A 25314-nucleotide genomic window follows, 5' to 3' on the forward strand; every position below is an offset into this window, starting at 1 on the left:
CATTATCTTTGTTCTTGTGATCATACCCTTGCTATGATGGATAAGCTGTCAAACACATTGCAATCACAATACGTCTCTCCTCTTTTAGCAAATATTTAAGCTCCAAATTCCTTTTGCCTTTAAGCCCTGTTTGGGACATTGCTATTTCTCCTTCTCTCTGTCTCTCTATCTTTCTCTTTGTGAATTGACTTTGTGATGTGGAAAGATAGGTGGTGCTGCGTAACCTTGCTCCCCCCTGGTAAGAAACCAGCAGTTGCTTCTCTCTTTAACCTATGGCCCAACTTATGCTCTATTTGTGTGATTGTATCGACCAATTTTGTGGGTCCATTTGTCTTGCCCATCCCTACTTCTCACACAAGGTATACGGTAGTTATTGCAACAGATGCCAAGTGTTCATTTCTCCAATTCATGAGACTTGAATTTTAATATGCATTCAGACACCACGCTAAGATCGCTGAATTAGTTGTATTTTATTTCATAGGCCGCTTTCGCCCTTAACCTACAATGAGAGATTTGGAGGTTGAGTACAGATAAGGATGGCATGCAATTGTGTAGTGGGACAAGGAATGTATGTGATGGGAGTGTGCACTATTCTAACTTGTAGTGAAAGATAACTAGTTACATTGTATAACCAAACTTTAATGTTGATAGAACCTGCTTGATTCTAGATTTAAATCAAGATAATGGAAGTGTTAAGCAATGTAATTAGTCTAGTCTAGCCTCTTTAAAACCAAGACTATTGATTGAGTGTACTGTAAATGTGAAAATTTTCTCTAACAGCAACATCCTGCAAAATAACCTTTGTACCTTCCAAGGGTACATCTGCCTTAACCCTCTTGGCTCATATTCAACCTTTCCTTGGCAGAGCAATACACAGAATGGTTTCAAGGGCTACCTGAAGGCTGCAACTTGATTTGGGTGCCTAAATGCTAAAATCCCCCATTTCCCTCGTTTCCTGTTATACATTTCAGACCCGTTATTTTTCTGGCGTGGCTGACCTGTTGATACACTAAAGTTCGCCATAAGCTTCCCTTCTTCAGAGCAGCTCTCAAATTTATGTTTCTCTAGCATATACAATGGGACTGCTGATACACTAAAGTTCGCCATAAGCTTCCCTTCTTCAGAGCAGCTCTCAAATTTATGTTTCTCTAGCATATACAATGGGACTGCTTCCAGAGCCACCAGTGCATTGTACTTGAAGGCCATATGTAGCTTGTGGTTGATTGGGATTTGTTTCAAAAGTTCTGCTTATTGGAGGCTCAATCAACTTCAGTGCATCTTGCTCTTGAGAGGAAGTGGAGACCTTCAAAGTTTCACTTAACCTCTGTTGTTCTTCAACTATCTTCTGCAAATACTTGGCCTGAGCTTCAATCCGCAGCTGTAACTGCCGCTGTACCTGGACATGAAATACCACAAACCTTAACATCTACTGTTGGCAATTCAGAAATCCTAAACACCAACACATAGAAACTCTCTTTGAAAGTCAAAAGAATACCTCAAGCTGCTCATGTAATCGCTTTTGCACTTCCATCTGCATGCGCAAAGCTTCCGAGATTTCTAAGCCACTGCCCAACAACAACCTTTAATAAATACTAAGGTGACAAAAACAGAAACACAAGAAACAAAGGCAATGTGCCCCATATCTGAAGTACATCACAAACAAAAAAGGCAAAGTATAGACAGCTCACGATGCAGAGTCCAAATTGGATAGGATGTCCTCAGTAGCCACCTTATCAGACTTACCACCTGTGCCAAAAGGTGCATAACAGATCAAACACTGAAACCTTAGATTTCATTACTCTGTTGACTCAAAAGTTCTGATCGAGCAAGAAACTGAAAAGACATGACAATGTTATGTCCCTTCTACAATTAGAACTACGAAACTATGATTAGCTGGGCATACCATCTCCCCCAGAATCTGGGACAACCTTGGCAAGCCTATACTTCTGCAACAGCATGCGAAATTGACATTATAAGTGCATACTACAGCAGTGAGAGAAAATGAGCTTGCAAAAAAATAGCACACAATTAACTTGCACTTGCAACAATAGAAAAAGCATTTGGTCGCAAGGTGCATCCAAAGGCAATACCTGCAGGTGACTCTTGACATGATATATATTAAGGCCTTGTACACGCATAGCTCTTAGAACGCATTTCGGAGTAGCTCCTGCTGCATAAAATATATCCCTTAGCTAAAAGATATCCTGATTGTTACCATCCAATTCAGCATGAATGGTCCAATAACACAGGAAATAAAAACCTTAACTTTCTTTGCTCCCACAAGAAACAAGCAGGCCAGGCAGCACATCTGCCCTCCCTAGTCACAATACTTGACCTCTTACAAAAGAACGTAGTGCCAAATGATCCCCATAGCACAGAATGAGAGGAAGACGTTTTTATCCCAGATACTCATAGGAGTCTATCCGTACATAATAGGTATGGATCCCTAAATAACATTTGTACATCTGGCCCTCCAAATCTGCCAAGCTATCAAGCCCCCCAATTATCTCCCAAGTTGAGTCTACTGCTGCATGATGTTCTCTGAAGGAAGAAGAGAGTCATGTATGGACAATTCCACAAGCAGCATAAAGGGAAAAGTCTATCATAAAGCCCTGATAAAGTACCTAGATTCTGCATTCTAAATTAATAACAACTGCTCCCCAGGTAGTGTAGTACAGTACTTGTTCTTATATAAGACATTATATAAGCAATCCTGTGTCGTACTCACTTAGTCTCTATGCATACCCAAACACAATCTAGAATGATACTGAGTGCATTCATCTCCAAGAATCACGGAAATTGGTTGAGAAGCAGTCCACCATGGGCTATCAGCAAAAGCATGGCGTAAGTTAAAGTAACCTCAACGCCCTCTTAAAAAGTTGCAATAGTGACATAGACAAGAAACCTTGCAACAAAAAAGAACTCCACAAACTATCTTGTAGCAAAACCAAAATCTGAAATTTCCTTCCTTCTACCTTTTAGCCCACTTGTAGAGGGTCGTTATGGTAGAGCTTGTTGCACTTTAAGACTGGATGCCCTATTGGGATTCAGCTCTTGGATGAGAGTTGGATTGATAGTAAGCAATTGGATCTTTGTAGCAGGGTCTACAAGAGGAGTCTTACACTCGCCTAGGTAAGAGGGAGTAGACTTGAGTAGATGCTATGGATGGATGTCCGGATCCAAGGATTCGCTTACATGGGCTTGTCTCCTTATGCATTCACAAGGACATGAATTGAATAGGAGGGAAGTATGTTACGTCTTGACTGGCCTAGGGTTAGGTTAACCTGGGACTAGAGACGTGTGCTAACCCATGATTAGGGTTAGGGTTAAAATAGCTGGCTAATAATGGCTAAAAGCTTATAAATAAAGCTGGAAAGCTAATACATAAAGCAAGGGCAAATAATAGCTAGGTTATTGCTATATAAGTGAACTTGGGGGCACTTTAAGTTATTGAGGTATCCATGCAGTAGATAGGAGGGCTACCAAGGGCATGCAAGACCTCATGGCCATGGAGCTACAAGGTGGGTGGTTTGGCCTAGTCGTACGTTGGGGCCATCGGTACCAAGCAAGCTCACAGGCAAGCAAACCTCAAGCTCAAAGGTGAGTTCGGAGGACTCTACGCTCGGGTGGTGAGTCACTAGCCACAATCTATTGCGGTCATGTGATCCATATAATGTCGGGTCTATGAAACCTTATTAGGGTTTCAGTTCTAGGTCACATGATCCTTGGGCATGGTTTGTGGAGATCTTACAGCTAAGTGCTCCGTATAATGTCGGGCCTATGAAACCTCATTAGGGTTTCAGTTCTAGGTCACATGATCCTTGGGCATGGTCTGTGGAGATCTTACAGCTAAAGTGCACCCGTCCTGCCTGTGTAATCTTTCGACCGTATACTGGGCAAAGTAAGTAACACAAAGAGAAGTCTCCGTATACTGGGCAAAGTAAGCAACACAAAGAGAAGTCTTAGCTGAGATTTCAGCCCGTGCGTTTGCCCATAAAAAGCAAACCTCACCTCAACCTTTTTTTTAGCCCCACGATTCTCCCACAAAAAACTGGTCATGCCTGTGTTTAACTCAAAAACACGTATAGCTTTTCTTTTCTTTTTTAAGCTTTTTGCCGAAAGTAGATTATGGATGCTTTTCTGCATCGATTAGTCATCTACATGTGCTTTTTTCCTGCTGTGCACAGCCCTCAGCCTCTGTTGCCTGCATCTCAGCCCTCAGCCCTGGCTTCCGTACAGTATGCTGTACTTCCATAGGCGAATAGCGTTGCTGTTCTCTACTGCGATGACTGCATGAATGCTTAGCGGGTATGTATGTGGCCTTCGCTTGGAAGAGAAGTAGCAAAGCTTACAATTAAACCTTGGTACCCTAGTCAACTACAACCATAGCCAGCAAAAAGATGCGCTCTCCTACATATGGTCGCATAGTCACCTCATGCATGCCTCTCTCCCTCAACTATGCACACCCACATAAGCCTGACCACTTGGGCTGCCTGCACACAAATACATGCAGCTAAACCTCATGGATGCACACATAACCCTCTCACATGTGCGCTTCCCTCTGTCGACCATACATACAGGACCAAACTATGAAACCTCATGGATGCACACATAACCCTCTCACATGTGCACTTCCCTCTGTCAACCCTCTGTCAACCATACATACAGGACCACACTATGCAACATGCATGACACAAAATTCAGAAAAAATAGCATGCCTTTCATTGAGATCAAAACACAAACATGGTGTGGAGAGAAATACATGAGATTCAACTTACGCACAAGACTTGAAAAAAAAAAAAACACACAAACCTAGGATTGCCCTGATACCAACTATAAGATACCTCCAAGATCTCCCTACACACAAACAACAAGATTAGTACCATAAAGAAGGGGTGCAGGCTATCTCACCTCTCAACCGTAGTGTGAGACTGCAAACAACCCCCGAGCCAAGGGCTAAGGCTCACTCCCATTGCCAAGTCTATGGCGGGAGTCTCTAGTCTAGGCTCACACCCACTGTCAATAACCAACTAGCCATAAATAGCCATAAATAATCCACCTTAGCCACCCATATCAGCCTGCTTTCCCATGGCTCCCCTGACCTTGTCGGATTAGGCCACTAATCCCAATGATTAGCGTTAGGTACATAACACAGCTCCTTAGACCTGGACTTGAGGCCTTGAGACTATTCCGTGCTTACATCCAACAGGCGTGTACTCGTGGTATGGGACACCAGACACTTTGCACGTGGAGCCAAGTCTTGGATGCTACTTACTCCCTGTGCTCGGGGGTGAGCCTAAACGGCTCTATGGTTGGGCGGTGAGCTAGATCAGATCAATAGCCAAGCTAATTTCGAAGTTCGATGGAATGGGGACCCCTATAGCCATTTGACTCCTTTTAAGAAAGTCTATACAACAGAAAAGGTGCCCAATCCTAGAACAAAGACACATGCTTTTGGATTAACCTTGGAAAGTGCACAACACTTTGCCCTGGTTTCAAATGCTAGAAGATTCACAAAGAGAAACCGTGGAAGACTTGGAGCTAGCATTTACAATGGGGTTCTCCAAGATAGGTCTCAAGCATACCTCTATAACACAATTATATCAATTCAAGTAGCTTGAACACAAAACTGTGAGAGACTTCATCAATCATCTCAAGAACTTGAACACCAAATATATTCCGATATCGACGGCACTAAGGATAGAACGAGATCAAGAAGGACAACTGCTCGCTGAAGCTCCCGCCCCTCCCTGCTCGCGCTACCTGCACACCTGCGCCCCCCCCCGCCTTCCTGCCTGCTCGCCCCCTCGCGCCCCCCTCATTCCTCGCGCCCCCCCCCCCCCCCCGCCTGCCCTCGCTACTGCGCCCCCCTCCCTCGCTGTTCTGCCCGCTGCCTTCGCGCCCCCCCTTCTTTTCGCGCCCACCTCCCCTCTGCAGCGCCCCGACCCCCCCCCTCCGCCAGCTCTTTCTCCCCCCCACCCCTCTTGCGCGCCGCTCCCCCCCCCCCCCCCCCCGCCCCCCCCAAGGGCTACTCCGCAGAGCTTCGCCCCCCCTCCCTTTTCTTGCTGATTTCCGCCCCCAAGGGGGTTTTTTTTCCTTTTTCTCCAGCCTTCGTCTTCCGCCTCTCTATGTGCAGCTCGGTTCTTGCAGGATCTCCGCTTTCGCCTCGCCTTCGCCATAGCTTCAGACTCTGATGGAGGCTCCTCCCGCCCCGCCTCAGAGGGACTCCCCCGCAGCCCCCTCGCCCGCCCCTGAGGACACCCCCATCAGGCTTTCTCTTTCGCCAGAAGAGGAAGCGAACCTCACCGCAGAGGTGGAACGCCTCCAGGCTCATTCCACCATCTGCCGTATAGTCGGCACTCGCCCCAACAGAGGGGAGATCCGGGATCTTCTCCAGGCCCGCCTTCTTGCAGATGTGGGCAAGATCCTGGACGTACAGCTACTGGGCCGTGGACATTACCAGATCGAGTTCGACACCGCCCAGAGCATGGCCAAGGTCCTAGCCATGAGTCCCCTTGACATCAGGGGTGCTCGGGCTTTCTTCAGACCTTGGCAGCATGGCTTTGACCCAGCAGCGGCTGAGCAGGGAGAGCGCCTTTTCCATGTTACAGTTTGCTTCCCTGGACTCCGCCGGGAGTATCTTCCGCTCCTCTCTAGGCTAGGAGCATTGGTGGGCTCGGTACTAGAGACTGGCCCCACAGCAGCTTCAGCGGTGGCCAGAGCAGCTGGGCTACCTTCGGTCAGAGTTTTGGTGTCTGACATCTCCTCCCTTCCTAAGGTCATTCAGCTACCTAGGATAGGGGGGGGATGGATTGATCAAAGAGTGGAGTTCTCGGGGCTCCCGAACCAGTACTTCATTTGCAGGCAGGTCGGTCATCTGGCCAAGGCCTGCCCTCGCAGGAGACCCCGACCCTCACCACAGCAGCAGGCCCCCGATGGCCCGCCCTCAGATGCGGCTCGGCAGGCAGCCTCCGGGACACCTGCTCAGGCCACAGAGACCTCGGAGTGGCAGCCTGGACAGGGGCACCGTCGAGGGAGACAACCACAGCAGCACGCCCAGAGACCGCTGCAGCAGCAGCCACAGTCTTAGCATCACTGGGTTCCCGTGAGGAACAGCTTTGCTCCCCTCCAGGAGGAGACCCCTGCGACGACTGAGGATCAGGAGATGCCAGAACCCCCTCCTTCACCCCCCCCACCCCCATCCCCCCCACCGCCTCGCTTCCACCTTCGCCTCCTCCCGTCCCCGTTCCGGTTTCGGCAGCGGCTCCCTTCCCCCCCCCCCCCCCCCCCCCTCGCCCCCCCCCTCCTCCCCTCACCTCCCCGGGAGGCCCTGGCAGTCCCCTGGCGTTCACCTGCAGTCCGGAGGGCGCTGAGCACCGACCTCGCTCGAGCACCACAGAGGAGACTTACCATGCCGATTCGGGCTTCACGGATATCATCTATCCGCAGTAGGCCTCGGCATTAGACAGCGCTCGGAGGCTTTTGATTACGCCTTCACACGGCTTTTTGGAGCAGAGGGCCTCCATGAGCCAGCACCCATCCGAGTTCATGTAGTGATACCTCCGGCCCGCGGGGAGCCCGCGGGGAGGAGGCACTTGATTCAGCGGTGGCCTTCTCGTTCCCTCTATGTGGCCCATGCGACCGGGAGTGGACTCTAGAGCTCGCTCTTAGCACTTTGAAGACTCAGGCAGTTGAGTTTTCTCATCATGTGAGCGATCTGGAGGTGACAGATGTGATAGGCCGACTATGGGAGTTGGCTCATTTTTTCTTGGATCCCGGGAGTGTGGATGCCTTAGGGATTCGTCATTTGGTCGTTCCCATAGTGGCAGACTTAGCACGAGACCCTGGATATGTATGTATACACGAGGTTGCTCTGTCAAAGCGGGAGGCAATCGCCATGGGCCACAGCCACTGGCGCCTGATCCGTGATTCTTGCAGTACACCGGGTGGGCAGATTCGCAGCCGCTCGGATGGGGACTACTCTCCATCCAAGCCGCTTGCGAAGGCCCGCCGTACGGCTGAGACAACATCCACCTCAGCAAGTCATCCATGAGGATCATCTCATGGAATGTACAGGGCCTTGGCGGAGCACATTTTATACGCTATCGTGGTTGCTTGAGGCAGGAGCTTCACAGATGCCTGGTTGGTGGCAGCATTGATATTTTGATAATGCAGGAGCACCACTTGGGTGAGAGCAGGATCCGGAGATATGGTTCGGTGATGCCTAGTAGATGGGACACCTTTTGGTCTGCAGGGTTTGGTCCTTTGGGTGGACAGGGAGGAGTATGCATGGTCATAGATGTATGGCGGCAGGCCATTGTGGATCGAGGGATCATTGTGCCTGGTAGAGCACAGTATGTCATTCTGAGGATGCATGATGAGCTATTGGGCGTGCTCAACGTCTATGCGCCCAACCATGCTAGTGCCAGAGCAGAGTTCTGGACCCAGGTTACGGATGCATTGCCAGAGGCCGCACATTGGTGTGTCGGGGGAGACTTCAACATGCTTGAGGGCCCGGCCGATAGGGTGGGAGGCAGTCATGTTACAGTGCACGGCACGGAGCTTGCAGCTTGGGACCGGTTTTGCATGTCACTGAGGATCACTGATGCATGGCAGCATGGGGCCTTCTCCCGCTCTCAGGACAGTCTTAGTTTCTCTCGGTCGGATCGCCGGCAGGGAGGGACTAATCTATCACGGATTGATCGCTTTTATGTGGGCGACTGGTTAGGGGAGCGAGGGGGCTCCGTCGGCATTCTCGCTGGCACCTCATTTTCAGATCATGCGCCAGTTATCTTGACACTGGAGGAGAGGACACGAGAGCCCAGCTTGCAGTTGAGGATCCCAGAGAGGGTACTTACAGATCCCAGTCTCGCTGAGGACATTGAGAGGATCTGGCATGATAGTCAGTGCTCTGACCAGGATGCAGCAGGCCAGTGTGCCCGGGGACTCATCGAGCTTAGCTCTTTTTTGCACGCTACAGCTTTGACACGGCGGGGAGAGATTCGCGAGCGGGAGCATCGGCTGAGACGCAGCCTTGCTTCGCTTCAGCGCCTTCAGGAGCAGCAGCCTGCATGTGAGTGGGTGGCGTCCCAGCTGAGCCAGGCACACCAGGAGGTTAGAGAGGCAGAGGAGCAGAGACATGAGTTTTACTATCGTCGTCAGGCCTCTCAGTGGACGCAGCTTGGTGATAGAGTGACTGGGGAGTTTTTTGAGATCACTGGACCCCGCCATGCTCGAGCAGGAGTCCTTCAGCTTGGTAGGCCGGATGGATCGGTAGCTACTGAGCCCGGGGAGATCAGAGCCATTGCCACTGCATTCTATAGAGACCTGCTTTCAGCGGAGCCAGCCACCGAGGATCGGGATGCTTGCAGACAGACTGTGTGGGCCCATGTGCAGAGGAGGGTCACAGACCGTATGCGTACAGTTCTTGGTGCGCCTCTTTCAGAGATTGAGCTTGCCGAGGCCTTGAGGGTCCTGCCGCGACATAGTTGCCCAGGGGAGGACGGATTGACGCCGGCCTTTTTTATGCGCTATTGGGACCTTTTGGGGCCAGGCCTCCGCAGGGGCTTTCAGTATGTTTTGGACACTGGGGTGGTGCCACAGAGCTTTTCAGAGGGCTTGATCTTTCTTATCCCCAAGGGGGAGGGAGTATCAGATGATTTTCGGCATTGGAGACCTATTATGATCCTCAATACTGTCTACAAGGTCTTAGCAAAGACCTTGAGTTTGAGGATCCAGCCCTTCTTGGGGGAGTTGATTCATGCTACCCAGACAGGATTCGTCAAGGAGCGCAGTATCCTTGACAACATCTTTACTTTCTGGGAGGCGACGGCCCGAGCTAGATTTCTTGGTGAGGACTTGGTCGTGATGCTTCTCGATTTTGAGAAGGCATACGATAGAGTTGATTGGGGTTTCTTAGAGGGCACTATGCTTCGCCTGGGCTTTGAGCCAGGCTGGATTAGAGGGGTGGCGGCTCTGTATTCCACAGCTCGTAGCTAGGTGTTGATTGCAGGAGGACGGGGGCCGAGTTTTGAGCTGACCAGATCAGTCCATCAGGGGTGTCCCCTCGCCCCTTTTCTTTTTCTCTTCTTTGCGGAGGCTATGAGCACTCGGTGTTACGCTTACCCGGACTGGGAGGCAAATTTGTCACAAAATCCATAGATATATCTTGGAAAGGTCCCTCAGGAATGGGCAATGGTTGAAGCAACCCTGCTTTCTTCCCATGAGACCCTTTCACTTTCTAACAAATCTCACAATGTTGCACGTGAGTGAACACATCTCGCCTCATTCTTGGCCAATAAAATTGTAGTTCTAACTTCTCTGTGTCGAGTTCATGCCCCTGTGACCACCAGTGATGGCATCATGGGTGTCATGGAGAATAGCTACCCTGAACGACTTCATAATCAAAAGGCAATCTTTGTAGAAAAGCAAACCATCCCGTATCAAAAAGTAGCATGGTCCTGTGGTGTCCAATGTATGTTCCCAATGTGTACTGAATTCCTCAGAATCCACGTATGTGTGTTGCATATCTTCTAGTCCCGTACCATCAAGGTCTAGTCTAGTGGTCTGAATCATAGTCACTGTTCCCTTCCTGCTCAAAGCATTGCCCACTGGATTGGCCTTTCCTGGAAGGTACTCGATCATGCCACCAAATTGCTAAAAATTTTGGCTCCAGCGGTGGTGACGATCACTCCACTGTGCACTTGGCATTGTCTAATTCCAACGCAATGCCTAATGGTCAGTGCGAACCTCAAAGTCTCGCCCATAAAGGAAATGGTTTCAGGGCCTGAATCACTGTGAAGAGTTCCCGATCATAGACCGAGTAATTCTTTTATGCCGGTAGCAGCTTATGAGACATGTAAGGTACTGGATGGCTATTCTGCTGTAAAACAACTCCAATCGCAATGTTACTCACATCGGTGATTACTTGGAATGGCTCATCTCAGGAGGCCAACGCTAGATAAGGTGCCTCTGACAAGACCATCTTGACGTTCTTGAATGCCTCCAAAGCTCGTGGAGTCATTCCGTTCTGCAATCTTCTAGTCTTGACACCCTTAAGCAAATATGTACGGTCTGCTGAGAGGTCAGAGAATCTATCGATGTTGGTGGAATATGTTTGGCATATGCCCATAAATGACCGGATATCATAAGCTGTCTGCGATATCTCCCAATTGACTATCTCGACCACTTTAGCCGGGTCGAGTCGGATGCCCTCAACATTGATTATGTATCCAAGGTAGTGAACCTGGAACAAATAAAACTCCAACTTTTTCTCGTTGACATAGAGTTCATTGCTTTCCAACAACTTCAAAACCTTCTCCATATCAATGTCATGCTACTCTACAGTAGCTGGAAATACAAGTATGTCGTTTAAAAATATGAACACATACCTGCCAATCAAGTCTCGGAATATCCGCATCATCATGCGGTTGAATGTGGCTGCAGCGTTCGTGTCAAGCCAAAAGGTATGACCACAAATGCATAGTGGGCCCATTCCGAAGGGAAGGCTGTCTTGGGAGTCTTAATCACTAGCTTAGCACCTTGAGCTTCAAACTTGATGCTCGTCATCATGCCTGTGCGAAAACCCTCGACCTTCTTGTCTACCAAAGTTAGTAGGAACCGAGCTCGCCGAGCGGCTTGTTTCGTGACCACATCATCCGTGCTACCACTGTCAAACAAGACAACGACGCTTTGGCCACCTACATAGCCGAATGTCTTGAGCAGTTCATTGCGCTCATACTCCTAGTCTTAGGCGCCCTTTTTCTTATCTTCAAGCTCTTGGCTAACGATTGTACCAACCGAAGAACCGGGGTCCAAAGAACTACGGACAACCACTGGGGTCTGTGGGGGAGTGGGGTTCACAACGGAAGCCGTGGAGGCTGGGGCGGTAGTCTGCGGAGTGGTAGTCTTCTTTGGACAATGCTTAGAAGTGTGTCCTTTTATATGACAAAAGAAACATCTACCCTCCTTGTACTCAGCTATCTCTTCTAGACTCCATTTACCACCGATCTTGCCTGCCTGAGCTTTCTGGTCTGGAGTAAGCTTGGGCGCATTAGTCGAGTTCTTGGGTCAGCATTTCCTGCATCGCAAGAAATCCCTCGATACATCAAGCTCAATGTCCTTAAGACCGACATCAACAAGTGCCCTGAGTTGATACCCATACATAAGCATGCACGGACTATAACCAGTAGCCGTATACTTAGAACTGTTATAGGCAAATTCCGTCATTGGAAGGTACTTTTCCCAACTCAATGGTTTTCTAGAGATATACGCACGAAGCATATCCTCTAAAATCTGATTCACACGTTCTGTTTACCCATCAGACTACGGGTGATCAGAAAAACTCATACTCTCTGTGCGACATGAAGACATCGATAGCAATATGGGGAAGGTTCCCATTGGGCAACGGTTCGGCCTCACCCTGCTCAAGCAGGCTTTGACTATAAAGACTTGGTGTGAAGCCTTGAGGACAATGTCCCTCAAGATGGGGGCTAGGGTGAGCTAAAGAGGGGGCAGCGTAAGCAAATGTGTATAAGCCCAGTAAAGCATGACCGAGGCAAGGCTAGGGCCACCTTCGACTGGTTAGTCTAACGGACCGTGAACGGATTCGCCTTTGGCCTCTAGGCACGTCGAAACCGCATGGGTTCACCGGGGTAGAGCACAGTCCGCCGAAATCAGCATAGGTTAGATGCCATCGATGGGACATGGTAAGCCCATATTCATCTGTGCGTCCGTAAGGGCTAGGCATGTAACGAGGTATGGGTGGAGAAAGACCCGAAAAGCAAGGGCCGAACCTGCTCGGATAAGAGTACGTGACCCGCACCTTTTGAATCGAATTGAATTGAAGGGTGGCCCACTTGGGTAAAGTGGCACAAATCGATTAAAGCAAAGAGGGAGGCATAAAAGTAGTTCCCAATTTCTTGAAAACTTTCTGTCAAAAATGAGCCGTGAACTTAGAGTCCCGATCGTTCACAATATCAGAAGGTAGACCATACAGTCTCAACAGCTGCTCGACAAATTGGTAAGCCAATTCAAACGCTTTGACTGTTGTCTTTGTGGATAAAAATCTAGCCATCTTTGTCAATCTATCCACGACTACCCAAATGGCATCGTGATCCCTGCTAGTACGTGGAAGTCCCGTAATGAAATCCATGGAAATACTTTCCCACTTTCGAGATGGAATATCCAAAGGATGCAATAACCCAGCAGATTTAAGGCGTTCAAGCTTGTTTATCTGACATTGATGACATCGGACCGCATAACTCTTAATAAAATCTTTCATTTTTGGCCAGAAAAATCCTTCTAACCAAAGCCAAGGTTCGCTGTATGCCAAGATGTCTTGCGGATGGTGCATCATGGCACTCAAAGAGGATCCCGAGTCTAATTTCCAGCACATCCGGCACGCAAACCTTATCATTTCGGAATAAGAGACCATTCTGAATAAAAAAATGATTGGCTTTTCCTTGATTCACTAGGTTTTGATCTACCTCAGAGTTAGGACCCTGATTCTACCAAATTCCAATACTTTTCAAAGAAAATATCTGTACTGCATTTTCCCCAGAGTGAATCATTCAAGTTAGCAGTAATTTCCGTGATGCTAAGTTCATTAACTTCACCAATTCGACTCAACGCATTAGCAATGCGATTCAAGCTACCTTTCCTATATTTAATCATGAAATCAAAGTCTTGCATCAACTCAACCCATCTGGTCTTTCTACCTTTCAAGTCCGGTTGATCACAAGTGTACTGCAAAGACTGGTGATCTGTCAAGACCATAAACTCAGACCCATAGAGATATCATCTCCATGCCTTTAAAGCATAAATGATCGCATACAACTCTTTCTCCTAAACTAGATACCTAGTCTGTGCATCATTGAGTTTCTTACTCTCGAAGGCCACAAGCTTCCCATCCTAGAACAAAGTTGCGCCTACCGCAAAATCACTAACATCAATCTCAACAATGTAAGGCTTGCTAGAATCTGGCAAGGCTAACACAGAAGCATCTCAAACTTTATTTTTCAAAGTACCGAAAGTTCCCTGTAGCTTCTCATTCCACTCAATCGGAGAATTAGACTTTTTATTTTTACCCTTAAAAGAAGATTGGTAAAAGACACTGTCATCTTCGAATAATTCTTGACAGATTTTCAAAGGAACACCATGAAACCTAAGAAAGATCTTAACTGCTTGACCGTACGTGGAAATGGCCATTCCAAAACCTTTTGGATTCGATCCAAATCTATACTTAAGCCATCTCAAGAGATCGTATGACCCAAGTATAACAATTCCTTCTTGAAGAAATCACACTTAGATAATTTACAATACAGTTTCTCCTTCCTGAGCTTTCCTAGAACCTCTTTAAGATGATTCTCATGCTCAACCAAAGTTTTACTCTATATCAAAATGTCATCTAAGAAAACCACCACGCATTTTCCTAACAGATCCCAAAATAAATCATTCATTATCTGTTGGAAAGTTGCTAGTGCATTAGTGAGACCAAAGGGTAACACTAAAAATTCGTAATGGCCGTAACGTGTCCTAAAAGCAGTTTTAGAAACATCTTTCTCTACAATACGGATGTAATGATAACCAGTTCGCAAATCAAGCTTTGTGAAATACTTAGCTCCTTGTAACCTATCAATAAGATCGCAATGGGTATTTGTTTTTAATTGTAACCTTGTTAAGACGTTTCTAATCAATACACATCCGCCACGTACCTTAACCTTTTTTCTTAACCAAGAGAATTGGTGCACCCTAACTCCATCATGCATAGTATGGACTAGCTACTACGACATCCCCACTAACGTCATCAATGCCCATAGTGGGTGTAAAACTTGGTATCAATATATGCTCCCACACACACACCCCACACGCGCGCACACACACACACACATAAGAGAAACTTGGTATCAATATATGCTCCCACACACACACCCCACACGCGCGCACACACGCACACACATAAGAGCATACATTCATAAAAAGGTATGTGTATTGAGTTTCTGTCAAAGCTCCGAAGATGCAGGGCAGACTCAGCCATGGAGCCTAGCACTAAGGATCATAATAGAAAGAATCATAACAAACAAAAAGAATTATTCATATGCACCACTAAAGATAGAAAGAATTAACATAGTAAAAAGGCCGTTGGTACAAAGTGGATTTATAAGTTTACGCATAAAGCTAATGGGAGCGTTGATCGCTACAAGGCAAGGCTTGTTGCAAAGAGTTATGCTCAAGATAAGGGCATAGATAATAATGAGACCTTTGCATCCACGTCTCATATAACTACGATCAGATGTATTATTGCATCCACGTCTCATATAACTACGATCAGATGTATTATTGCATTGGTAGCGCATCATGGTTGGAATGTACAACATCAGTTGGATATCAAGACTGCCTTCTTGAATGATGATTTACACGAGAAGATATATGTATCTCAACCTCGTGGTTTTGTTAAGAAAGGGTAGGAATCTAAAGTATGTCTTGGATATTTCGGAGTTAGTCTGGAGTCTAGTCAAGTGTACTTAGTGGTGTGAACATCCTCTTATTTAGGATCAATAGATAAGGCCTTGGTGCCTATAAAAGCATTGTACATAGTGGAAGTATGATCATAATTTATTCTATCATTTAAATGTGATTAAGTTACGTATGCTGAATTTTTGAAGATGAGGGAGAGAAGCAAAAGTAATTGAAAGGGATACAATATTCAGATACTTACAAGGCACTCAGTCCCTTGGCATGTTCTATGCTAAGGGAAGTGATATTAGTTGCTTTCAGTGATTCCAACAGGCTCAAGGCATTCAGCATTGGAAAAAAGCCATGCAAGATAAGTATAGGTTTGTTTTCAAGAACAATACTTGAAAACTTGTGGACCTTCCCCCTGGTAAGAATATAATTGGTACAAAGTGGGTGTACAAGGTCAACCATAAGTCTAATGGATCTATTGAGAATCAAAGCAAGACTTTTTGCAAAAGACTATTCTCAGGAGAAGGAAATAGATTATGATGAGACCTTTGCTCCTATGTCAAAGATGACTACTATCACAATAGTCACTGCATTGGCAACTCATATGAGTTGGGAGTATGCATCAATTGGACATCAAGACTACATTCTTGAGGCCCTAAAATTTACCTCTTGAAAAAAGGGTTTCTAGTACTGCTTACCCATCAAGCAAGCTTTGCATACATTTGAACTATCAAAAAGTAGTTACAATTACTCAACTCGCTTACCTTTTTGTATCTTTGAAAGAACTTGCATATTGAGATGGACATATCCCTTGTAGCATACATTGCTACTATCCAAATCGGCTTAAATTCCAACCGGTAAGAGCTTGTACAAGTTGTTTCTTCAAATGCCCTTGGCAATGACCTTGTCATATGCGTTAAGAATAACAGTTCCATTCCGGTCAAATGCCCTTGGCAATGACCTTGTCATATGCGTTAAGAATAACAGTTCCATTCCGGTCAAAGTGAACCTACAAGTCATAATTTGTGATGGCCGAGACAGAAAGAAGGTTCCTCTTCATATGTGGAAACATTTAAAAGACTCTTTACAAAAACTTCTTTACACAATGAGTGAGATAGTACCTATACCTTTGATAGGACACTTTGCATCATTTTCCACTGCCACCATGATGTCATCTTCCACAAGCCCAAGGGAAGAATACCCTTTGCAACTAATCATATGCTTAGAAACCCCACTATCGATGATCCAAGAATCATCTTGAACTCCTACATCTATTACACCTCCTCAACAATCACAAACAACTCTCTCTTTGCATAATTATTGGATTCTTCTTTGGTTTTCGAACTGCTATTTTTGTTATCTGTTTACTTTTGTATGCACTCTTTAGCTATGTATCCTTTCTTGTTACAATAAAAGCATTTAATTTTTTTCTTCTTACATGAAGAATTAGAGCCCTTACCCTTCTTCTTTGTGTTAATGGAGAAAGCTTGGTCACCACTATTGCAACTTTGCACACACATTTTCTCTTCTTGAACTAAAGAATTGAACTTCTCAAAGGTGAGAGAAGTCACTCACACCAACATTTAAGCATGTGATAAAATAATCACATTTAGATCGCGTGACGAGCAAGGATGGCACGCTCATTCCCGATTGTAGTGATCTATTCTTGGATATCTTTAATTTTGGTGAGGAACACCTCCATAGCTTTCCCTTCATTCAGCTTCTCCTTTTAAAGCTAATTCTTGAGATTTTGGATCCTTCATTGCTTTGCAGCATAGCCCATGCATGCTTCCACAACGGTGTTGACATGTTGCACAATGGTCAACACACTATCTTCTACACTCATGACCTTCATTTCCACGCTTAAACAAGGTCAATCACATGTCATGCAGGGGTTTTCCTCTACATCCACCGTCGGTGGGGGTGAACATCAACACCAATGACAATGTCACAAAGCTTATAGGAGGATGTGATGTTTCATCACGTCGGTGTCCCTCCCTCAGCCTATGCTCACGCCCCCCCCTCTTGGATGCTCACGCCACCATGGGTGCTCACGCCCCCCCCTTCATGGTGCTCACGTTGGGATTACTATCCGGAGGGAGGGGGTGCTTTGGGAGGGTGCTTGACCGCCCCGAGGAAATTGCATCTATATGGGGTACTCCTCTCACTCAAGCCACCCAAGCTCTCAAGCAACCTCAAGCGCCAAGCTCAAGCGCCTACCCTCTACTCCCTCTCATCCTCCGAGCCGCGGTCCGGGCCCTTACCCCCCCCCCCCCCCCCCCCCGAAACGGCCGTAGCTCATGCCCGTTTTCAAAACGGTGCGTCCTCTTGTAAATATTTCTCTTGGTTAATAGCAAAGACGACTCCACCGCGGGTCTTTCTCATTTCCTCTTTCTCTTGGCAAGCAAACCGTGAAGTCCCCGTTGCCATTGGCTCTACGCGAGCCGCGGGGAACGCGTTGGTCCCTTGTGCCGTTCGGCACGTCGGCACGTGAGTGAGCCCGTTTGGAGTCCCGTGGGGACCGGGCCGTCACACTTGGTATCAGAGCCGGAATCCACTCGGCCGAGCCACCGTCCCATGCCTAAACGGCGCGACGTGGTTCGTGAACAGATTCAACAAGAAGCCGGTTACGAAAGTAGCGAAGACCCGTCGTCTCAAGCAGAAGCTCGACGGATTGAAGAGGAAGAAGCCCTCTCAACTGAAATTCGTGCCGAAGTCCGGCGGTGGGTTGATCAAGCCGAACGCCAAGAGTGGCCGGGTGAACGGCCAGAACCCTCGTCGGCAAGGAATATGGCTGAAGAAGGAGATTTCCGGGGGAGCTCTGAAGTGCAGGCCCGGATGACAGAGCAAGACGAGCGACTTGGCCGTCTAGAAGACTTGTTAGAAACCTTGATGGACCGGTTGTCGTTGCGGGTTCCCGAGAGGAGGGGCCGGGATCCCCCCCCGACTCCGAGGATGAGTCCGCCCAACATGGCCGCCGCCGTCACGAAAGGCGTAGGGGACAAGATGATGATGGTTTTGGGAAGTACAAACCTCAACCGCCAGAAAAATACTCGGGACTCCGGGATTCTCTGGTTTTGCAGAAGTGGGTCCGCGAGGTAGAAGAATACTTGGAGATGAATCAAGTGGCCGAAAGGCATTGGGTCAAGATTGCGGGCCGTTTTCTCACAGGGGATGCTTTCAACTGGCTCCTCGCCGCAGAGAAACGCGTGGAGGGAGGCGGTTGGAGGTCCTGGGACGAATTCAAAAGGGACATCACAGAGTATTTTGTCCCCCGCAACGAAGTCTTCAAAATAAGAGATGAATGGAGAAACCTGGCTCAAGGCGATGGCAAGCTGTCTGAATATATAAGCAAGTATCGACAGATCATGCTGCAGATCGCTAAGATGACCTCAGTGGATCGGTTGCACGGTTTCTTGTTCGGGTTAAAAGATTGGGCAAGAAGGGAAGTCGAAAAACAGGATCCCAAAGACTATGAAGAAGCCATGGTTATGGCTGAAAGATTAGCAGATGCAGATAGCCGCCGCAGGGTCAATGCACGGGCCAATGCAACTGCAGTTAACAATGCTAATGTCCCTAGGATGCAGGCAAGGCCGGAGAATGCAACACGAGACATCGGAACTGAGTCATCTGGGACACAATCAGTGACAAATCGGGGTGGAGGTTACCCAATCCCTCGCAGAGGCGGCTATGGGAGCCAAGGGAGTAACAGCTGGAGAAGTAACACTCAATCCACCGCACAGAGTGTCAACAAAAGCAGTTATCAGAGGCCCCTTACCTGGAGGAGCTGCCGTTGGTGTAGTGGTGATCATTATGATAATGAGTGCCCAAAACGGCCAACACAATCCAGAGTGAACACGGTAGAAGCCCAGGATGATGCAGATGATGACAGTGAGCAACATGATGCGTGTTGTCACCATGGAGTGCAGATTACAGAAGTGGATGAGCCGGAGTGCTCCTACTCAGGGGATGATGCGTCGAATATGCCTCGTGTAGGGGCCGTGCAGGCAATGCCGAGATGCATGGCAGCGCAACTGCAGACAGTTCCGCACTTGTACTTCCAAGCGGAGATGAACAGAGTAAAACAAGACATTATGGTGGACACGGGCGCAACTCATAACTTCATGACTCCACAATGTGCTAAGAAGTTGGGGGTGCGGTTGACGCATACGGCCACGCCATTGGAGGTGTCGTTTGCTCAAGGCGCCGACTCCAATGTGCTCATGGTGTACTCCGTGCCGGTCCAAGCGAGCGCATGGAAGGCCAAAATGGACTTCCTTGTGGTTCCGATGGATGCCTTCGAAGCCATTGTGGGACTTGCATGGATCGATAAATATCTCCTAGCACTGTTGGGAAAAGGGGTCAATAATCTTCTCCTTGACATGCAAGGGACCGGGGTGCTGGTACCATGCGTCAGGTCCACCCCACCCCGCTCAACGAAGAGGACCCCACCAAGGACAAAGGAGATGCCGAGGCACGGCCACATGGACAAAAAGGCTCCTATCAAAACGCAGTGGCCTAGTGGCAGAAGGCCCACAAGCAATCAGGTGAACCCTGCCATCAGCGACAAAGGGAAAAGGGTAATCATAGAGAATATCAAGCCAGTCAATGCAACCCTGCAGAGACAACAGCATGCATGGCCAGAGTTGCAGGGGCTGGGGGTGCTCGGCAGTAAACCAGAAAATGCAACAAAGCAGAGTCAAGATGCCCGGAGTAAGCCGTTGTCGTGGGACGACATGACTCCTGACTGGTACTGGTACTCAGCTAAGCAAGTGGAAAGGGACATGAGGCATGGAGCCCAAGTACACTTATGCATTATGCGAGTGGACAGTGACGACGGCATAGCCAAAGTGGTGGTTGGGCAACCAGAGATTAAAGAGGTTCTTGAGCAATTTAAGGACGTCTTGCCAAACCAATTGCCACCCGGTCTGCCGCCGCAGCGGTCAGTGGACCACAAGATTGACTTACTTCCTGGACACACCCCGCCAGCACGGCCGCCGTACAGAATGGACGCCACCAAACTCAAAGAGCTCAAAAGGCAGCTAGGTGAGCTTATGCAACAAGGATTGATTAGGCCGAGCAAATCTCCATACGAGGCACCAGTCCTTTTTGTGACCAAAAAGGATGGCACAACTAGGCTTTGTACAGATTACCGGGCACTCAATAAAGTCACTATCAAGAACAAATACCCCATTCCGGTGATGGACGATTTGATGGACAGACTAGCTGGAGCTCAATACTTCACACGTATCGACCTCCGATCAGGGTACCATCAAATTCGTATCGCAGAAGGGGACGTCCAGAAGACAGCATTCAAGACAAGGTATGGTAGCTATGAATGGCTCGTGCTGCCGTTTGGGCTCACGAACGCCCCAGCCACCTTTTGTACCCTGATGAATGATGCCTTCAAGGACTTTCTTGATGACTTTTTGATCATTTACATCGACGACCTCTTGATCTACAGTAAAACCCTCACTCAGCATAAAGAACATCTCACAAAGGTGCTGCAGAGACTCAGAGAATGTAAACTGTATGCTAAACCAGAAAAATGTGAGTTTGCAGTATCAGAGGTGGAGTTTTTGGGATTTGTTGTCAGCAACAGAGGAATCACAGTGGATCCATGCAAGGTAGAAGCAGTGCTCAAGTGGCCCATACCTACCAATGTTAGGGAGGTCCGGGAGTTTGTCGGCTTCACTCAGTTCTGCCGCAAACACATCCGCGACTTCTCTAAAATTATCACCCCTCTAACAGATATCACCAAGGGCAAAAGGGTCTTCACTTGGGCAACAAGGGAAAATGATGCATTCGAAAAAATGAAAATCGCCATGTGTGGCACCCCCGTCTTGAAGCTACCGAATTCGATAAAGAATTCGAGATACACACAGATGCATCTGATGGAGCTCTCGGCGGGGTGCTCATGCAAGATGGCCATCCTGTTGCCTACGAATCCAAAAAGTTTTCTGATATTCAGCACAGGTGGCCTACACATGAGAAAGAAATGTATGCAATGGTTCATTGCTTGGAAAAATGGCGACACTGTGTACAAGATAAACACACTAATGTATTCACTGACAACATATCTCTCAAGTACTTCCAAACCCAGCCTAAAATCTCACCCAAACAAGCTAGATGGCAGGATCTCCTTGCAGAATTCGACATAGAAATAATGCACAAACCCGGCAAACAAAACGTCATGCCTGATGCATTGAGCCGGATGCCTGACACAATTGCAGTAAACGCAAACATAAATGCAGTAAGTGCAGTGGACAGTGATGTCTTAGATGAGATCAGGTCAGCAATCAAACAGGATCCAGCAGTGCAGAGAATGTTCAATGACTTACACCAAGGCAAATCAGCATTAGGGTTGTATGATTTTAGGGATGGACTCTTCTACGCCCACGGGAAAATCTGTGTCTGAAGTGCCTAACTTGAAAGCCAGATTGTTGTGGGAGGCCCATGATTGCAAACTAGCAGGCCATGGTGGCCAGAAACGGTCATTTGAAAAATTGAGTAGATTCTTCTATTGGCCTAAGATGCAAGATGATGTAATCGAATATGTAAGATCATGCCCCACCTGCCATTTGGTCAAGGCGCAACAAGTAAAACCGGCGGGCTTACTGCAAACAATGCCAATACCGTCTCGACCATGGGACGTGGTCAGCGCCAAGCCACCTCTTACTGCATATCTAACGGCCAAACTATTCTTCAAACATGTTTTCAAGTATCATGGTTTGCCGACGGCTATAGTTTCCGATCGGGATAGAAGGTTCATGAGCTCTATGTGGAGAGAACTCTTCAAGCTGCTCGACACACAGCTTCGGTTCTCATCTGCATATCACCCCCAAACAGATGGACAGACAGAACGCATCAACCAAGGGATTGAGGATTACATCCGCAGTTACGTCACAACAGATCAGAAAGATTGGGCAGAGTACTTAGAAATCCTAGAATTCCACTACAATAGCTCCATACACAACGCTACGGGCTTCTCACCTTTCGAACTCGCAACGGGTAAGGAGGTGATAACCCCCTTGGCAATCGCCACCGGAGCTATTCATGCAGAAGATCATGATGCAGAGCAGTTTCTGAGACAGTGGCAGTTACGCATGTAGATAGCCAGGCAAAATTTAGTGCACAGTAAGCAGAGGTATGCCAAATACGCAGATCGCCACAGAACTCAAGTCGAATTCCACCCGGGGGACTTGGTGTTGGTTAGCGCTCAAAACATCGCCTTGCCAAAGAACCTCACCCCGAAGTTCAATCACAGGTACTACGGCCCCTATAGGGTCCTTCAAAGTTACAACGGAGTCAACTACAAGTTAGAATTACCAGAATCCGTCAGAATTCACAATGCATTCCACATTAGCTTACTCAAGAGATTGTATGTAGATGAGAAATTTAGCCGTCACGTGCCACTGGTCGACAACAATTCTAATCCCTTTGAACCAGAGATCATTCTAAAGGCAAGGGTCCGCCACAATCAACCAAAATTCTATGTCAAGTGGAAAGGCCGACCCTTAACAGATTGTGTTTGGATACCAGAGGCAAAGTTGTTGGATGCACACAAGCACTCAGTTATGCAGTTTTACAAATTCCCAGATGCATTGCAAGATGATGCCAGCAACATGTGATGCCTTACCCGTTGAGGGTTGCCTTTTGCATTCTCTGTACATGTTGTACATATCCTTTTTTTGCATTCTCTGTACATGTTGTACATATCCTTTTTGCAGCTTGAAAGGGGCTTCCAGCTCTGTAAGGTGGGGTGTGTGTGATGTTTCATCACGTCGGTGTCCCTCCCTCAGCCTATGCTCACGCCCCCCCTCTTGGATGCTCACGCCACCATGGGTGCTCACGCCCCCCCCTTCATGGTGCTCACGTTGGGATTACTATCCGGAGGGAGGGGGTGCTTTGGGAGGGTGCTTGACCGCCCCGAGGAAATTGCATCTATATGGGGTACTCCTCTCACTCAAGCCACCCAAGCTCTCAAGCAACCTCAAGCGCCAAGCTCAAGCGCCTACCCTCTACTCCGTCTCATCCTCCGAGCCGCGGTCCGGGCCCTTACCCCCCCCCCCCCCCCCGGAAACGGCCGTAGCTCATGCCCGTTTTCAAAACGGTGCGTCCTCTTGTAAATATTTCTCTTGGTTAATAGCAAAGACGACTCCACCGCGGGTCTTTCTCATTTCCTCTTCCTCTTGGCAAGCAAACCGTGAAGTCTCCGTTGCCGCTGGCTCTACGCGAGCCGCGGGGAACGCGTTGGTCCCTTGTGCCGTTCGGCACGTCGGCACGTGAGTGAGCCCGTTTGGAGTCCCGTGGGGACCGGGCCGTCAGAGAGGACAAGATAGCCTTGAGCTTAAATTTAAATTTCCATAGAGGATAATTTGCAGAATGAGATGAATAAAATCAACTAATAGCAAAGACGGTATCTCTTTTGAAGTCAAAACACCTGTAAAGCTCTCGCCATGTGGGTGCCAAAAGAGGACCAAATGATCGATATAAGCTCTTGCCCTTTGGCAAGCCATGAATAGCTCCACCCACAACTACTTGCATTTGTGTTGTACAGATCGGCAGCAAGCTGTCTCTAAGTGGATGAATTGTCGTAAAAGTATGTCCTGTCCTTCTGGTGAGCTTCTAGGGTTGGAGCCTAGAGTCTACTCGCTTTCTTTGCTGGTCAGAAGCCAAGGGGCTACAGTAAAGATAGATGCATGAATTAGGGGGGGAACACCCCTATTTATGGGGGCTTTTCACCCCCCTCTACAGCAGCAAGTCAGCCTATCTGGGTACTCTTTTCCTTGACTTTTTCTCGAGCTATTTGCCACAAGAGTGTCTCCTGCTTGAGAATGCAGTATGCACCTAGCATAACCACAGTAAGCTCCCAAAATCTCAGTTTATCATTTCTCACCTCTATGTGCTGCTCTGCAACTTGGTCGTACTTATTTTATTCTGTAAATATACGTTTCATAGAATTGTTGACAGAAACCTCAAACGGTAGCATTTTCTAAGGAAAAAATTTTGGAAAAAGGATTTTTTATCGATGTGCAACTCTAGGAAAAGAACGCCCGGATGCAATGCAACAAGGGGCTGTTAGGGTTGTGAGCACACGCACTGTCTGGTCCGCCGAGCTGAGTGACGGCTTCAACGAAGCGATCATGGAGATCCGAGGTCCATTTCAATCGCTGCTTGGATGCAGATGCTAACCCTAACCCTAGTCCCGCTGCAGCTTCGTTCTTCGCCATAGCCGCTGCTGCAGACGAAACGGAAGAGGAAGAAAGCCGCTCCTCTGTAGCCTGGCCTTTGAGAGGCACAAGGCTTGTAGGCTTGTGGTGGAGAACTTCTTGGGTTGATACATTACACACACCCGCACAGAGAATAGTTACATGTGTAGTAGTAGCAATTGAACGAGGATTTTGGAAGAAGCAACCATAGAGAGCAAGGTAGCGGCCTTAAGGACGGACCAACTTTACTCTAATACTGCTCTTGCAAAACGACTTACTTCCGCTTTTAAATATTTATGTTGTTTTATGGAGCATATTTATCCAAACGAAGGTCAAAAGCCACCAAATACTTATGGGTTAGGAGATTATTAAGGTTTCTTTTTTGGCATAAAATCTTCTTTTCTATTTTCTCATCAAAAATAGAAAGGCGGCTCTCTCTTTCTCTCTCCTCATCCACAATATGCATGGCACAATGATCTTCCTTCTCTCATTTTATCTCTCAGACCTGCATGTTGGAGTTGTCTTTTTGTGAGGGTTTGTGGCCGTCTCGAGAGGGCAGTCAGTGGGTGATGATGTATGGAGCTTCTTGAGGACGAAGGGTTTGACGTTGTCTCTCATGCTTTGCTGGTAGAGACTG

General features: G+C 47.7%; 1 protein-coding gene across 3 annotated transcripts; it reads right to left on the minus strand.

Annotated features, from left to right (window-relative positions):
• Window positions 1-646: 646 nt before the first annotated feature.
• On the minus strand, window positions 647-24969 carry LOC147612799 (myb family transcription factor PHL7-like). Of its 3 annotated transcripts, none has more exons than XM_086783433.1 (6): window positions 24569-24969; window positions 2091-2167; window positions 1904-1946; window positions 1689-1746; window positions 1496-1565; window positions 647-1396 (listed from the first exon to the last, which is right to left on the minus strand). In XM_086783433.1, the coding sequence occupies exons 1-6, from the start codon at window positions 24696-24698 to the stop codon at window positions 1139-1141; spliced, it is 636 nt and encodes a 211-aa protein (XP_086639559.1). In that variant the 5' UTR covers window positions 24699-24969; the 3' UTR covers window positions 647-1138. The 3 variants fall into 3 exon arrangements, with proteins under 3 accessions (XP_086639559.1, XP_086639558.1, XP_086639560.1); XM_086783432.1 differs by having other exon boundaries at window positions 2091-2170; window positions 24569-24949; XM_086783434.1 differs by lacking the exons at window positions 1904-1946; window positions 2091-2167 and having other exon boundaries at window positions 24569-24949.
• Between the last annotated feature and the right edge of the window lie 345 nt (window positions 24970-25314).

This window comes from Cibotium barometz, chromosome 45 (genome assembly GCF_041138505.1).
Source record: "Cibotium barometz isolate CiBa-2024 chromosome 45, ASM4113850v1, whole genome shotgun sequence".
NCBI classification, from domain to species: Eukaryota; Viridiplantae; Streptophyta; class Polypodiopsida; order Cyatheales; family Cibotiaceae; genus Cibotium; species Cibotium barometz.

Excerpts from the sequence above, each read along its gene's own strand:
- LOC147612799 (XM_086783432.1), bottom strand. The coding sequence starts at position 24,698 with ATGGCGAAGAACGAAGCTGCAGCGGGACTAGGGTTAGGGTTAGCATCT. Across the intron at positions 1,947-2,090 it reads ATGTCAAGAGTCACCTGCAG|AAGTATAGGCTTGCCAAGGT; the intron begins GTATTGCCTTTG and ends ATGCTGTTGCAG. Across the intron at positions 1,566-1,688 it reads TCCAATTTGGACTCTGCATC|TGGCTTAGAAATCTCGGAAG; the intron begins GTGAGCTGTCTA and ends GTTGTTGGGCAG.